This window comes from Oncorhynchus mykiss, chromosome 5, assembly GCF_013265735.2.
Source record: "Oncorhynchus mykiss isolate Arlee chromosome 5, USDA_OmykA_1.1, whole genome shotgun sequence".
NCBI lineage: Eukaryota > Metazoa > Chordata > Actinopteri > Salmoniformes > Salmonidae > Oncorhynchus > Oncorhynchus mykiss.
Window position 1 is genome coordinate 64216860 of NC_048569.1, and position 16728 is coordinate 64233587.

The following is a 16728-nucleotide window of genomic DNA, read 5'->3' on the forward strand; positions in this document are numbered from 1 at the left end:
GTTAAAGCCGGTGACACAATATTACTTAACATTATAAAAATTCCTCCCGGCTTAAGACTCCATCCCTGCTGGCTCTCTGGGGAGACATAACTTCCAGGGCCCAGCAAGGGAAGATTTAGTACCGTGGTTTATGGGAGAGGGTTTTTTCTTACTCTCTTGGTTTGTTCCTTCAGTTACAGCCCAAATGTATGTTTGGGGGAAAAACACACATGGTTTATTTATTTATTTCACCTTTTTATGGTAAGCAGCTTGCCTCATCACTTGGTTGCTCTGGGGAGGATGCTGTAATGGAATGCCAGTCTGTAAGTGAAGAGCATTGGCCGTTGTGTGCAGGGGTTACTGAAGGGCAGTTGTTTATGTATGAACGTTGTGTGTTTATTAGCCTAGCCAGGTCCCTCAGTCATCACCATTGGCCTCTCTGTGGGTCTTGAGTTCTTCTCTGTGATTCCCGCTGTGATTCCAGTTCAGAAACTACAGGTCACACACTGTTGCTGGAGATTAGGAATGCCAACCCTGGCGATGGCTGTTTGTATAAGTTCAGAATGCTTACGGGATAGTCCGGCATGCAGAAACATACTTGATTTTGTTTTGTGAAATTCCTTGTTCTTGAGACGGAACAGCTGCTGTATCCTGTGGTGACAATATGCGCTTTTCCCACTCCTCCTCCATCTTCCCCTCTTTCATCTTCCTCTGCTCTCCCTCCAACCCCCTCTCTGTCAGTTAGTCTGTTTTTGCCTGACAGGATTTTGATGTAGTTTGATCTTCTCAGCATGACGTGCTGTGTAGTTTGGCATGTATCAGCTGCCATCTCACTCATCCCTGTTGCTGTTGAGAGATTTAAAAGGTGTGACTGGTTGGGGAACATTTCACCCCATTCAAATGGTTTATGTGAACTCCGATGTGAAGTTTGCTAAGTATTTTTGAAGGATATGTCAGCACATGCTTGAAAGAGACCCAATCCCTCTCTCTCTCTCTCTCTCTCTCTCTCTCTCTCTCTCTCTCTCTCTCTCTCTCTCGCTGTCTCTGTCTCTTCCCTCTTCCTCTCTCCTCTCCAGGCTGACAGCGTTTGTGTTGAAATCCTTTGCTCAGTCTCGTGGGTTCATCTTCATTGACCCAGAGGAGCTGCAAGCTGCCAAGGCCTGGCTCATCAACCACCAGAGAGAGGAGGGCTCCTTCCCCGCCATGGGACGCATCCTCAACAAAGACTTGCAGGTGTGTGTGTGTGTGTGTGCGTGCTTGGGTGCGTGCGTGCGTGCGTGCCTGCCTGCGTGTGTGCCTGCCTGCCTGCCTGCGTGCGTGTGCATGTTTTCATAAGCACCATTAACCAGTGTTATTCTCCATCTAAAGGGAGGAATCCATGGAAAAATCTCATTGACAGCATACGTGGTTGCAGCCCTCCTGGAGACAGGAATAACTTCAGAGGTAAGAGGATCAGTGGGGGGACCATGACCTCTCCAATTAAACACCTTCACCTCCCAAACAGTATTATTTAGCACAGTATTCCTCAAGGGGCGAATCTTAACCTAACATTCATATGTTTGTGTAAATTGCACTTTCAATTAAACTTTCAGGCTCAGACCTAATACCAGACTTTTGTAAATGCAGCTCTCTCTCTCACCCAGAGAGTGCGTGCGTGCGTGCGTGCGTGAGTGCGCCGGTACATTCCCATCAGTTGGAAATGTGGATGTCCTGGCACAGAGCCCATTCATTTTTGTTATGCTCCAGTGGCTGTAATTTAATATCTAATCCCTGGCTGACTGCATCAAGAGATTTATGAGGAGGACATGCAGAGACAAGGATGCCTGTGAAAGGTAGTACACCCCAGCCACATTCCTGTCACCTCGCCATGCTCTTACCCTGGTGCTGAACCCTTGACCACGTGCTCACCGACCTGTTGAACTCTCTCCAGTGTGCATTGAGGCAACCCATAGGACACACTGGCAGTTGAACATTTGATCACCGTCATGGTCGCTCTAGTAAAAAGCGATCTTTGGCTATTGAAAGGTAGCAGTGTCCTTATTTTAGGGCCAAGTGTGGAATGCTCTTTATCTGCCAAAGTCATTGTTCCAGAAGAATGTTGCTGTTTATGTGTACAGTGACCGGGTCCATGTAATGTTTATGCTGTGTCCTACATTGAGAGTGTTGCCAATACCAATGTTAAAACCCAGATTGTTATTGTGTCAGCTCTCTGTTCATTCAGGCACAGCTCTTCGCAAAGTATTCACAAGGTAGTTCTTCCCTCTAGTTCCCCTTCCATCCATTTCCCTCCTCCTTCACCAAACCCCACCCCCTCTTCCAGTCTTCCTATCCTTCCCTATCAATCCTGAAGGGCTCTCCAGAGAATCAGGCCTCTTTAACTGATACCAACTGAAGAGGGATACTTTACATCAAAGCAAAACTCCTTCTTCCTTCCAAATTCAGTTAATGAAAAGGTAACTGGGCATATTAAAGTGAGTGGCTGTTGAGGTCTCTCATTTGAGCACATCTGGAAAAGCTCCTGCCTTTAATTGCAAAGTCAATGTTTATTTGCCTTTTGATAAGCAGCACATCTGAGTTGGGGAGTATGAGTTGGAACAGGACTGATCTTGAACACTCAGCAAAGATCAAATATGCCGGACTTAAGTGAAAGATGAATACGGAGGGAAGGGGGGAGTTGTGGAGAGAGGTGTATCCATCACTCATACGAAGGTTTGGTCTCTGTGCACACATGTAGTGCACCTGTGTTTATGTCTATTTAAATAAATATGTGTACTCTTCCCCAGGAGGAGAAGACTGCTGTGGCCAAGGCAAAGGGTTTCCTGGAGAGTAACACATACACAGCTGATGACCCGTACACCACAGCCCTGTCTGCCTACGCCCTGGCCCTGTTACGAAGCCCCTACGCCACCCTCGCCCTTCGACGCCTCAACCACATGGCCATCACGCAAGGTACTCAGCTGTTAGGAAGTTTGGTTGCCTACCAATTAATATGAAACACTAAGCTGACATGACTAACGCACTGTTCTCCCTCATACTGTTTCTTACACTTTCGTCTCTCTCCATGTCCTTCTTTCTCTTACTTCTTTCCTCTTTCAATCAGACGGCTTTACCCACTGGAGTCTGACTGGTAGCACGGTGACAGATGAGGCCACCTTCATGGGCTTTAGTGACGGTCTTTCTCAGTCAGGTAGACAGATTGTCAGGCCACAGCCTGACTGTCCTCTATGATGGATGATTCAGATGTTCTCAGATCGGGACTTTTAGTGTTAGTGTGGCTGTCTTGTGTTTGTACGCTAATAGTCTCCTCCGTGTCCCAGTGGTGTCAGCGGAGGTGGAGATGACAGCATACGGTCTGCTGACCTACACCCTGCTGGGTGACGTGGCCTCCGCCCTGCCTGTGGTCAAGTGGCTCTCCCAGCAGAGGAACGCCCTCGGGGGCTTCTCCTCCACACAGGTACACCTCACAAACCCTGGAGAACCAGAGCCTCTCAGTCTCTTAGTCTAAAGTATTCTCCCAGATGCATCTCACCCATATGTATTGTGTTTTTTAAGCGGCCAAATGTGGTTTTATTTGACCAGGTTTTACCAGGTCAGCCTGATAATCTCTTTTAAAAGAGAGAACTGTCCTACCGACGTCTATTTGAAACAACTGGTAATTGGTCATCTGGTGTCCAAAGCCTCTTTCTAATAACTGTCTGTCCATCCACTCTCCTAGGACACGTGTGTAGCTCTTCAGGCGTTGTCTGAGTATGCCATCCTGTCGTACGTGGGAGGAGTTAACCTGACCATCTCTCTGGCCTCTACCAACCTGGACTTCCAGGAGAGCTTTGAACTGCACCGCGACAACCAAAAGATGCTGCAGAGCGCCTCGGTAAGGAGTAGTGCCACGTTGCCACTAGACTCTAATGTAAGGTCAGTTATGGTTTTTCCTTTAATAGTTAAGGTTAGGATTGGAGGAAGGTAATCTGATCCTAGATCTGTTTCTAAGGGCATCTTCTTTCTGAGTTAAACGCTCTTTCTCAGGTAGTGAAGAGACTCCTACTGGACCAAGATACACACTACACACAGAAACTCAAGTTACACAATTGTCTGTTTTCAATGATGAAAGGTACCTTAAATAACATCCACAAAGTCAATTCACTTGAAGATGACAATGAGACTCTATCTAAGAGCAATGGAATATGATTCCCAGTGAATGAACCAGTGAGTCTTTTCAGGCTGTTCGTCTACATTTCCTTCTCATTCCCAAGCACCTGCCAATCAGTCACAGTGAGGGAGTAGCTCAGGTGAAGGATTGAACTTTTGTTCCCTCTGCCGGGCATGTAATTCTCTGCTGTAATTAGCTCTGTCAGTTTAATTGGGGGTAATTTAGTTGTGCTGGTTAGTGGCCAGGCTATTTGACTGCTACTGCTTGGGTCTACAGCATTAATTCACTTGATAAGTGTCTCTCTCTCAACCCCATTTTTTTCTCCTCTCGCTCTGTCTAGATCCCCAGTATTCCCACAGGGCTGTTTGTCAGTGCTAAAGGCGAGGGCTGCTGTCTAATGCAGGTATGTTACTACTGATCTCCTCTTCTTTCATTCTATCCTTCAGTCACACTGAGAATCCTCCAGAGGGGAAAAGCCAGTTCATTCCCATGACTCATTGCTCTAATGCCCAAATTCCTGACTGTAAATTGGAATGATCTGGTAAAACTTAGGCAATTGTTCAGCGGGGACTGTTCGTTCCTCAATAACACTGACCCCCTGGATAGGATGCTGTTTTTGCTGTACCTTGTCACTAAAAACAAAAAGCTCTTTGAGGCCAGGGTGGATAAACAACTTCTTGGGGGGCCAGTTTCTCCTCTCTTCTTCTCTCCTCTCCTCTGCTGGATGTTTAGAAGAGTGTGTCAACCTTATCCCTCTTCACATGACAGGTGATCATTACGCTGGTCTCAAATGGGCTCTGTGATCCTCCAGATAACGCTTAACAGTTTTTGGTTCCTTTGAAAAGGGACATAAAGCATATGTGTATCACTACTGTTGAAATGCTGCATTTATATATATGTATATATCAATCAATCAAATGTATTTTAGAAAGCAATTTGTCACCAAGTGCTTTAGAAACCCAGCCTAAAACCAAAGAGCAATAAATACAGATGCAGAAGCACAGTGGCTAAGAAACTTCCTTTGGAGGAAGGAAGGTCATTTTAAAGGCAGGAACCTAAGGCAGGAACCTAAGAAGAACCCTAGATAGGAACCAGGCTCCGAGGGGTGGCCAGTCCTCTTCTGGCTGTGCCAGGTGGAGATTATAAGAGTACAAGGCCATTAAGGCCAGATCATTCTTCAAATGCTCATAGATGACCAGCAGGGTCAAATAATTATCACAGTGGTTATAGAGGGTGCAGCAGTTCAACACTTCAGGAGTGAATATCAGTTGGTTTTCATAGCCGAGCATACAGTGCATTCAGAAAGTATTCAGACCCCTTGACTTTTTCCACATTTTGTTACGTTACAGCCTTATTCTAAAATGGATTGTCTATTTTCCCCTCATCAATCTACACACAATACCCCATAATGCCGAAGCAAAAACAGGTTTTTAGACATTTTTGCATATTTATAAAAAATGTAAAACTGAAATATCACATTTACAGGATTCAGACACTTTACTCAGTACTTTGTTGAAACACCTTTGGCAGTGATTATAGACTCCAGTCTTCTTGGGTATGATGCTACAAGCTTGGCACACCTGTATTTGGGTAGTTTCTCCCATTCTTCTCTGTAGATCCTCTAAAGCTCTGTCAGGATGGATGGAGAGAGTCGCTGCACAGCTATTTTCGGGTCTCCAGAGATGTTAGATCAGGTTCAAGTCCAGGCTCTGGCTGGGCAGCTAAAGGACATTCAGAGACTTGTCCCGAAGCCACTCCTGCATTGTCTTGGTTGTGTGCTTTGGGTCGTTGTCCTGTTGAAAGGTGAACCTTCGCCCCATTCTGAGATCCTGAACACCCTGGAGCAGGTTTTCATCAAGGATCTCTCTGTACTTTGCTCCGTTCATCTTTCCCTAGATTCTGACTACTCTCCCATTCCCTGCCACTGAAAAACAACCCCACAGCATGATGCTGCCTCCACCATGCTTCACCATAAGGATGGTGGCAGGTTTCCTCCAGACATGACGCTTGGCATTCAGGCCAATGAGTTCAATCTTGGTTTCATCAGACCAGAGAATCTTGTTTCTCATGGTCTGAGAGTCTTTAGGTGCCTTTTGGCAAACTCCAAGCGGGCTGTCATGCTCCTTTTACTGACGAGTGGCTTCCGTCTACCATAAAAACCTGATTGGTAGAGTGCTGCAGAGATGGTTGTCCTTCTGGAAGGTTCTCCCTTCTGCAAAGAGGAACTCTGAAGCTCTGTCAGAGTGACCATCGAGTTCTTGGTCACCTCCCTGACCAAGGCCCTTCTCCCCTGATTGTTCAGTTTGGCCGGGCAGCCAGCTCTAGTAACAGTCTTGGTGGTTGTAAACTTCTTCCATTTAAGAATGATGGAGGCCACTGTGTTCTTGAGGACCTTCAATGCTGCAGACATTTTTTGGTACTCTTCCCCAGATCTGTTCCTTGACACAATCCTGTCTCGGAGCTCTACAGACAATTCATTCGACCTCATGGCTTAGTGTTTGCCCTGACATGCACTGTCAACTCTGGGACCTTATATAGACAGGTGTGTGCCATTCCAAGTCATATCCTATCAATTGAATTTACCACAGGTGGACTCCAATCAAGTTGTAGAAACATTTCAAGGATGATCAATGGAAACAGGATGCACCTGAGCTCAATTTCCAGTTTTATAGCAAAGGTTCTGTATACTTATATAAATTAGGTATTTCTGTTGTTTAAAAAATATATAAATTAGTTTGTTTTCGCTTTGTCATTATGGGGGTATTGTGTGCAGACTGAAAAAAAAAATATTTAATCCATTTTAGAATAAGGCTGTAACGTAACAAAATGTGGAAAGGGGAAGGGGTCTGAATACTTTCCAAAGGCACTGTATACACTGAGTGTACAAAACATTAGGAACACCTTCCTAATATTGCGTTGCACCCCTTTTGCCTTCAGAACAGGCTCAATTTATCCGGAGTGGACTACAAGTTGTCGAAAGCATTCCACAGGGATGCTGACTCGTGTTGACTTCAGTGCTTCCAACAATTATGTTAAATTAACTGGATGTCCTTTGGGTGGTGGACCATTCTTGATACACACGGGAAACTGTTGAGCGTGAAAGGTGACATCAATAAGGGTTCATAACGTTCACCTGGATTCAACTCATCAGTGTATGTCATGGAAATAGCAGGTGTTCTTAATGTTTTGTACACTCAGTGTATATAGGAGCCATGGCTGAAGAAGGCCACTATTGCTGCCTATCTCTGCCCCCCTCAACTCCTCCATACATCCCTCCATCTATTCACACACCTCCTAATTTCCTGCTTTCACACCTCTATCCCTCCCTCAGCACATCCCTCTCTCCAGATTAGCATGATGAAAGAGAGGGAGCCTGTGTGTGTGTGTGTGTGTGTGTGTGTGTGTGTGTGTGTGTGCATGCCTGCGTGCGTGCGTGCGTGTGTTAGCTTCCATATTCAATGGGTTTTCTCTGCACACAATTTTTCTCTGCACTATCTATTACACCCACGATCTGGAATACATTCTGTCTCTCCTCAGATTGATGTATCCTACAACGTGCCTGACCCCTTGGTCAAGCCAGCCTTCCAGCTCAAGGTGGACCTGAAAGAACCCAGGCAGGAGCGGCACCCGCCAGCACCACCCTCCCCCCGCCACCCTAGTCCTCGCTCCCGTTCCCGTGCCGACAACCGCTCAGAGCTGAGCCGCAAACGCCGGGCGGCCACCGATGATGAAGACCCCGCAGCTCACCAAGACAACCTGGACTACCGCATCACCCTGGAAGCCTGCGCCAGGTAGGGCAGAGACAGTCGGCTCAGTGCAGCAGCCTTTAGCCTAGCTAGCATTTAGGCTGGTAGTTGGCCTAGTTCTGCTAGCATTTAGCTTAGCGTCTAACTCTGTTTCTCTCTTCAGGTGGCTCCACTCAGGTTCTTCCAACATGGCTGTCTTGGAGGTCCCTCTGCTCTCAGGTTTCCGTTCCGATGTGGAAAGCTTGGAGAGGGTAGGACATAAACATACATACATACATACATACATACATACAGACAGATATTTCAGATTTAGATATGATTATTTACCACGAAGTAGTTTGGATGTAGTGAAGTAGTTTTTTTCTTAAGGATAGCTTTAGTGTAGCTTAACTTCTTCCACACACACACACACACACACACACACACACACACACACACACACACACACACACACACACACACACACACACACACACACACACACACACACACACAATGTAAACTCCATTACATCCCATTACTGACAACAACAAAAAACACTGTAGTAACTACTTGTTTTTAACTATAGTAAATACTACAGTATTTATTTGTATGTACCCTGCCCATTCCCCTCCTCAATTTGTGCCACCTGTAAGTAAGAAACCTACATGCCAAGTATAGACCATATAGTATATTGTGTTCCCTGTGGTTATAGAAACTCCAGTCCTATCTACCTACAGGTTATGGAACATTTGCTCTTTTACGATTTCCCCAGTAGGTTTCCTCAAGGAGAAGCCCTCCACTTCTATGTCAAAGATAATCAAACCAAAACACTTTAGTAAAAACTACAGTATACTACAGTCTGCACAAACACTACAGTAATTACTATACTATATTATACTATTTTATTACAGCATTTATACTATAATAAACTGTAGATAATACAGTATACTAGAGGTCGGCCGATTATGATTTTTCAATGCCGATACCGATTATTGGAGGACCAAAAAAAAGCCGATACCGATTAATCGGACGATTTATAAAATGTATTTCTAATAATGACAATTACAACAATACTGAATGAACACTTATTTTAACTTAATACAATACAATCAATAAAATCAATTTAGCCACAAATAAATAATGAAACATGTTCAATTTGGTTTAAATAATGCAAAAACAAAGTGTTGGAGAAGAAAGTAAAAGTGCAATATGTGCCATGTAAGAAAGCTAACGTTTAAGTTCCTTGCACAGAACATGAGAACATATGAAAGCTGGTGGTTCCTTTTAACATGAGTCTTCAATATTCCCAGGTAGGAAGTTTTAGGTTGTAGTTATTATAGGAATTATAGGACTATTTCTCTCTATACCATTTGTATTTCATATACCTTTGACTATTGGATGTTCTTATAGGCACTTTAGTATTGCCAGTGTAACAGTATAGCTTCCGTCCCTCTCCTCGCTCCTCCCTGGGCTCGAACCAGGAACACATCGACAACAGTCACCCTCAAAGCAGCATTACCCATGCAGAGCAAGGGAAAAAAGTACTCCAAGTCTCAGAGCGAGTGACGTTTGAAACACTATTAGCGTGCACCCCGCTAATTAGCTAGCCATTTCACATCGGTTACACCAGCCTAATCTCGGGAGTTGATAGGCTTGAAGTCATAAACAGCTCAATGCTTGACGCACAACGAAGAGCTGCTGGCAAAACGCACGAAAGTGCTGTTTGAATGAATGCTTACGAGCCTGCTGCTGCCTACCACCGCTCAGTCAGACTGCTCTATCAAATCATAGACTTAGTTATAACATAATAACACACAGAAATACGAGCCTTAGGTCATTAATATGGTTGAATCCAGAAACTATCATCTCGAAAACAAGACGTTTAATCTTTCAGTGAAACACGGAACCGTTCCGTATTTTATCTAAGGGGTGGCATCCATTAGTCTAAATATTCCTGTTACATTGCACAACCTTCAATGTTATGTCATAATTACGTAAAATTCTGGCAAATTAGGCGGCCCAAACTGTTGCATATACACTGACTCTGCGTGCAATGAACGCAAGAGAAGTGACACAATTTCACCTGGTTAATATTGCCTGCTAACCTGGATTTCTTTTAGCTAAATATGCAGGTTTAAAAATATATACTTCTGTGTATTGATTTTAAGAAAGGCATTGATGTTCATGGTTAGGGACACATTGGAGCAACGATACGCACCGCATTGTTTATATGCAACGCAGGACACGCTAGATAAACTAGTAATATCATCAACCATGTGTAGTTAACTAGTGATTATGATTGATTGATTGTTTTTTATAAGATAAGTTTAATGCTAGCTAGCAACTTACCTTGGCTTACTGCATTGCAATGAGAGGCAGGTGGTTAGAGCGTTGGACTAGTTAACTGTAAGGTTGCAAGATTGAATCCCCCGAGCTGACAAGGTGAAAATCAGTCGTTCTGCCCCTGAGCGAGGCAGTTAACCCACCATTCCTAGGCCGTCATTGAAAATAAGAATGTGTTCTTAACTGACTTGCCTAGTTAAGTAAATATTAAATAAAGGTGTGTAAAAATAATAAATAAATAATCGGCCAAATCGATGTCCAAAAATACAGATTTCCGATTGTTATGAAAACTTGAAATCGCCCCTAATTATTCGGCCATTCCAATTAATCGGTCGACCTCTACAGTATACTGCAGTAAATACTACTATATACTACAGTAAATACTACTATATACTACAGTAAAATATCAAAAAACACTAAAGTGAATACTATAGTATTCCTACCATAGTATACATTTTAGTATTTTTTCATGCGAGTGTGCTGGAACTCTTGGCAGACATAGCCAAAACTGGGTCGACTGGATCTACGTGTGTGTGTTTATGAAGCAGTGGGGTAATCACTATTGAGAGAGTATTTTTACTGCAGTGTTTAAGGACTGTAGTGTTGTCTGGATGAGGGCCAACTCTGGCCCAGAGACACATTACTGTGTCTCTGGGGCTCCACAGGGAGCCAGGGCAGGGGGCACCTACCCTCTCTTGGCCTAAAACCTAGCCGCCAGGGCAGGGGGTTGCCACTGTTTATTACCCCCCTCTGAGAGCTAGGGGAGAGGGACCCATGGCAGCAATCTTAGTGAGGGTTAGTTGAGGTCACCTCCCCAGGCACTCATCAAATGCTTATCTCCCCCATTACTGCAGAGTTATGGGCCACAGACTCCAGCTTTATAAAGACCTACCTACCTGGGATAACACACACACACACACACACACACACACACACACACACACACACACACACACACACACACACACAATCACACACACACTAGCTCCCTGAGACTTGAGGGAGTCAGTGCTGACCTGTGTTGTTTAGTGGCTAACAAGCTAGGTTTACAGAGCCACCCCTGCTAGCCTCCCTGCCTTACGACTGCCTGACTTCCTTGACCAGCAGCATTCCTCACTTTACGAGATGGAGCCTCGCTTATGCAGTCATGTGTTGTTGTTTTCATCAATGTTACTTGGAATGATTACCCAACACACTTTGGCTTATGTCTCTATGGCTCTTTTTTATCAGTATAATGGGGCTGAGCTGAATGGAACAAAATGCCTCACATTAACTATGCTACCTATTTTATTTTACTTTAAGTGCTAAGAGAAGGTGAATGGAATACATTTCAAGTTGTTACTATAATTATAGTTCTTGTCAAACAACACAGCCAACACACAGCCTACTCACACACAGACACACACATACTCTATTACTCTCTACTGAACTCTGTGTGTGTGTGTGTGTGTCCCAGTGGCGCCAGCTCAGGCTGAGCACCTCATAAACTTCATCTGTCCATAGGACTGCCACCTTCTAGAGAGCCCTGTGGGAGGAATTAACACCCGTGCCCCCATGCTCCCCCCAACACCCAACCCCTTACGCTGTATCAGCAACTCCCTCATAGACACTGATACTGTTATTGGAAGCTGTCTCTGGCTCCCTCTCTTCAGCTTGTAAACAGACTTGACCTACCTACTGTACAACTAGGCTGAAATGAAGTCACCAGAATACTTACTGACCAGTGAGACAACAAAAAAGCTTTGTATTTAACCCTTTAAACTAAAAGGCTTTGACAGTGGTTCTGTACTGTATAATAGTATTTGTTGAAAGGGATGTTATTGAATGTTTGGTTAATTGTAGATTAGAATATGTACTGACCCCCATCCTCTCCCCTTTTCTCATCAAACAGCTGCTAATGGACAAGAGGGTTGGTCTGAAGAGGTACGAAGTGGACGGAAGGAAGGTCCTCTTCTACTTTGATGAGGTACCAGTATATCACCATTGTGATCTGTTTATAGCTGTGGTGTACTTTTCTGTTTGATCAACTCTAACTGGTTAACATTTGACCTGTCTCTGTGTTTTCCCACCACACAGATCTCCAGTCAGTGTATGACGTGTGTGGCCTTCCAGGCTGTCAGGCAGTACATAGTGGGCAAGACAGCGCCTGTTCCAGTCAAGGTGTACGACTACTACGAACCAGGTGTGCCTCTGATGTTATGAATATGCTCACTTTGCGAGCAGGGAAACCCTCCTCTATCTTCACAATGATTTAGTATGATTTACCGACAGCCTTCTCTCAGAGGAAATTGGAATTCAATAGTATGTGGTTTAAAATATAGAGACAGTGTTGTTTTGTGGAGAGAGAGGTGCATCCACCACTCGTACAAATCTTTGTGTGTGTGTGTGTTTCTCTCTCTCTCTCTCTCTCTCTCTCTCTCTCTCTCTCTCTCTCTCTCTCTCTCCACAGCGTTTGAGGCCACCCGCTTTTACAACGTGAGCGAGAGCAGTCCACTGGCCCGCGAGCTGTGTGATGGCACCACGTGCAACGAGGTGGAGAGCTCAACCAACCAGTGGATAGGTAAGAGCTACACCACCGAGTTACAAAACTCTACTGTATTTCCATTAATGGGACTACGCCATTATACTTGTGTTAGTGCCCATTAAGCTTAGCTAAGAGAGAGAGAGTGAAAGTGTGACATGTCTCACGGGGCTCCTCTAAACCTCCCTGTCCCTATGCTTTCTAAGAGCGTGTGTGTCGTGCCTAAATTGTTATTGGCACGGGCCGATATTGGAAAGTGAAGAAACAGAAAAACAGGCCCACACAGGAATGCCCACTGGCCCTGGTTGTCATCGTGCCGAGCCGAGTGTTTTCGTTTCAGCGAGACACAACCACACACACACACACGCACACACACTCATTAGCGAGGACCGATGTTGCTACAACAAATGGCGAAGTTTGCCGTGGTGATGAGTGGATGACCCTGTGTGTGTTGGCACTGTGTTTTGCCGGCCTGGCTGAGAGAGTAGCAAAGAGAGAGAGGCTGAGGGGCTGGGACCCCGTGCAGCTGGAAACAAGACCATGCTCGGACCCTGGGGAACACACACATCCTCTCACACACTCTCTCTCTCTCTCTCTCTCAGCTTTCCCTCCTATGAAATATGTATTCTCTATTTCCTACCCTTTACCTGGAAACTGGATAAACGTAGAAAATAAGGTCTGTGGTAAACGCAGGCTTAAGAAATCATGTACATTTTGATCTATGATAATCTGCATCAGCTAGCGTCACTTTTTGTGAATTTTGAAGCATTTATGTAATCAAAAAAAGCACATAAAGCACTAGTATTTACCTCAGACCTTATTTTGGGCGTTTATCCCAAAACCCTATTCTTTCCCCATTCATGTTCCCCATAGGAATGGCTTAACGAACCAGAGGTAACTCATTTCCGTTTTTTAGGGCGACAAGCTGATGAGCTCGATTATGATGGTTAAATGTAACAACTAAAATCACACAATGTTGATAAACATTGTTAGAAAAATGCAAAAGATCCTGTCCTCTGTGTTTCCTCTGACCCAGGCTTTGTCCAGGGAAACCAATGTAACAAGGTGTTTGGCTGTCTGGAGGAGAAGTTTGAGCGTTGCACCTGCTACAGGGACTGTGGCTATGACGGGGAGCCGGTGTGTGGCTCAGACGGACATCTCTACCAGAACCAGTGTCAGATGGAGGTCTTCGCCTGCCGCAACGGGACCCGCATAGAACAAATGCCCATGTCCCAGTGTCCTCAGAGTAAGACTACTCTACCAGGGATGGGCTCCATTCCATTTGAAATTAAGCTAATTAGTTGAAAAATCCTTAATTACGGTAATGGCCAATTAATCAATTCATGACTTTGATGTGAATTCATCCTCTGAATGGATTTAATTCAAAGCTGCTACAGCTGTGCCCCCACACCCACTGACTGCTCCTAACACTGCCAGGCTCTGAACCCCTCCCAGTGTCTCTGCCAGCCAGGCTCACATGTGGCTCTAATTTATCGGTCAGCAACATTGAAGAGCTAAAACATGATCTATTTCATAGTCAAACATTACATCCACCAAAAATATGTCTCCAAAATGTTTTTATTATTAGAAACACCCTTTGAGGATGTGCTGGAAGAGGGTGCAGGGCAGCCCAACATGCACATAATCTATCACACACACACACACAAAAGTAGGAGAAGAAAGGGTGGGGTGGTGTGTGTGTGTGTGGCTGTGGTAACAGCTGTTCAGGTGCAGGCTGGATGAAGTTTGTGAGGAGAGCTTCCCAGTGCTGCTATATTACAGGGCACCCCAAATGACAGAGTGCTTTTGTCCAGGCCTTTGAAAACCCTGTCACATTCCTTTCCGACGCACAGACCAACAACAAAGGAGCCTTCTTGTTGTGGAGCGGATTGGGAAAAGACACAGACAAAACCTGTGTGGGAACACTCGGCTGCCTGTGCCAAATGTTTCATACAGTAGATTATCAGAAGGAACGGATACGTGTTTAGACCTTCCTATTGTCGCTTGTTTGTGTATGGGTGATTTAGAGATATTCACCCACGTTGGAAATACGGGAAAAGATATCACACTTGTACTGTAACCGTACAGTTTAATATGTGGTCCGTGTAACATTGGCTTGTTGTCATTGTGTTGTGTCTTTGTTCACACAGCGGAATCCACCACGGAGGACAGAGAGACTGCAACGAGCGAGGAACCAGGGCAAGCTCCTGCGCCTGTACACAAAGGTAAGTACAGTGCCAGGCAAAGCACTCACACACACTCATACAGACACACACACACACACACCACTCTCTCTTTTCCTCTCTCTACACCTCCCCCACCCCTGTCTCTCATTGGACGCCAGCGGTTCCCAGCTGCAGGAGGGAGTGTGTGTGATAATTGAGGAGTGTGAAGAGTGTGTGTTGTGAGTGCCAGCCAAAGGCAGGGGCTGGAGAGTTCAGGCGTATCACCTCTGAGTGAAGCTTGCGTTGACATGTGCAGGCGTGTTAGGTGGCTCATACTGTAGGGAACCCTGCTCTGCTCTGTTCCCACTCTCGAGACACTGTACACACACCTGCCAGAAGAGGACCAGACCTCTACTGTGCCCACTGTAAATGTATATCTGCATGTATCCATTGATCTGTATTGTATGAGGGATTGGAGCTTACTCCAGCTCAGACTACACACATACAACCCTCTGAGAACATTCACATACAGACTGCCTACAATAGTTTGCTCTACCCTACACCCACTATAAAGTATATGTCCACCAACATGCATCTGCTTCTTCTGGCTTATAACGAGTTTGATCATTTTTATAAGTAAAAATAAGTCTAAGGAGTTTGATCATTGTTGTAGAAGAGCTAGAGGTGTAGATGAGAGCCCCTGCCCTTCCTTCCCTCCTGTCCTCCAGGTCTGATCACTCTGTCTGCCTGCAGTGTGCTGGGGGCTGTTGGGACTTGCCCCAGTCTGCAGGAAAGGTGAGGAGAGGGGGAAGTAGAGCACTGACTCTACAGGCTACTCTCACATTCAGATAAACAGGAGTATAGGCTTCACTTAGGTGGATCGTTTTTCTTAAAGGTGATATTTGTTGCTCCTCCACAGGGTTCACTTAGATGTCATGCTGAAATAACTTGTTACAGAACTCCTGGTCAGATATATCATTCTTTATGTTGGTGTGTAGCAGAGATCGTGGGTGTGATATAGAGTAGGCTCAAGTCCGTGTGTGCGTCCGTCCGTGTGTGTTTGATGTGGCATATGCCTGTGCTGACTTGTTCCCAGCCTGCAGCTCACAGTAGCTGTAATGGAGTTCCACAAAGGTCAAAGGTCTCCTCAGTACAAAGACTGATGCTTCACATTGGAAGACACCTCACCACAGGAATGCCATTAAAACTCTAGCGGTACACACGTACAAAAAACATGTATCAAACCAGATTATTACACTAAATGAACATTGTGCAAACTGTAATTCTGAGCTATTATATGTTGTTGACCTGAGCTACACTGTGCGTTAGGTTAGGTCGATTGTGATGGATGTGATTTTGTGTGCCAAGAATCTGACAGCATTCTCAACAGATTTAGTGAAAACATTGAGACTTTGGAGTCAGTTGCTCCCTTAGTGGTGAAACAGCATCAGAGCTGAGTTCACAAATAATTCAACAAAACACTATGTTTAAGAGACTGGTTAAAATAAATGGAATGTAGTGTGTGTAGTCATCTGAAATATATGATTTCCAAAAGGAGCAGTGTGCATGCAGTGCTTTACATGAGGCTGAACTTTTAAAGGACATAGTGACCCCTACTGGCCACTTTGTACAATTAACTCATTTTTGGTAGATTCTCTGTGGAAACATACTGTAATTCTCCTTAACGTTTTAGCCAAAACTAGTGTTCTCTCAAAAACAATGTGTGTGAACAATTGTCTCATATCTTTATTATTTCAATTTTTTCAACATCCCTCCTCCCCTCTCTCTGTCCCTCTCTCTGTCCCTCTCTCTGTCCCTCTCTCTGTCCCTCTCTCTTATGCTGTA

At 44.8% G+C, this 16728-nt stretch overlaps 1 protein-coding gene across 1 annotated transcript in view; it reads left to right on the top strand.

The window, feature by feature from the left end:
• Nucleotides 1-16728, top strand: part of LOC110524317 (C3 and PZP-like alpha-2-macroglobulin domain-containing protein 8) — a 52642-nt gene that overhangs the window by 32413 nt on the left and 3501 nt on the right. Inside the window, exons 28-41 of the mRNA XM_036978062.1 lie at nucleotides 1056-1212; nucleotides 1348-1422; nucleotides 2763-2928; nucleotides 3080-3166; nucleotides 3297-3433; nucleotides 3695-3850; nucleotides 4467-4529; nucleotides 7664-7917; nucleotides 8036-8123; nucleotides 12089-12163; nucleotides 12274-12379; nucleotides 12647-12757; nucleotides 13755-13964; nucleotides 14869-14943. Coding sequence (XP_036833957.1) covers nucleotides 1056-1212; nucleotides 1348-1422; nucleotides 2763-2928; nucleotides 3080-3166; nucleotides 3297-3433; nucleotides 3695-3850; nucleotides 4467-4529; nucleotides 7664-7917; nucleotides 8036-8123; nucleotides 12089-12163; nucleotides 12274-12379; nucleotides 12647-12757; nucleotides 13755-13964; nucleotides 14869-14943 — 1760 coding nt within the window. The remainder of the gene's footprint in view (nucleotides 1-1055; nucleotides 1213-1347; nucleotides 1423-2762; nucleotides 2929-3079; nucleotides 3167-3296; nucleotides 3434-3694; nucleotides 3851-4466; nucleotides 4530-7663; nucleotides 7918-8035; nucleotides 8124-12088; nucleotides 12164-12273; nucleotides 12380-12646; nucleotides 12758-13754; nucleotides 13965-14868; nucleotides 14944-16728) is intronic.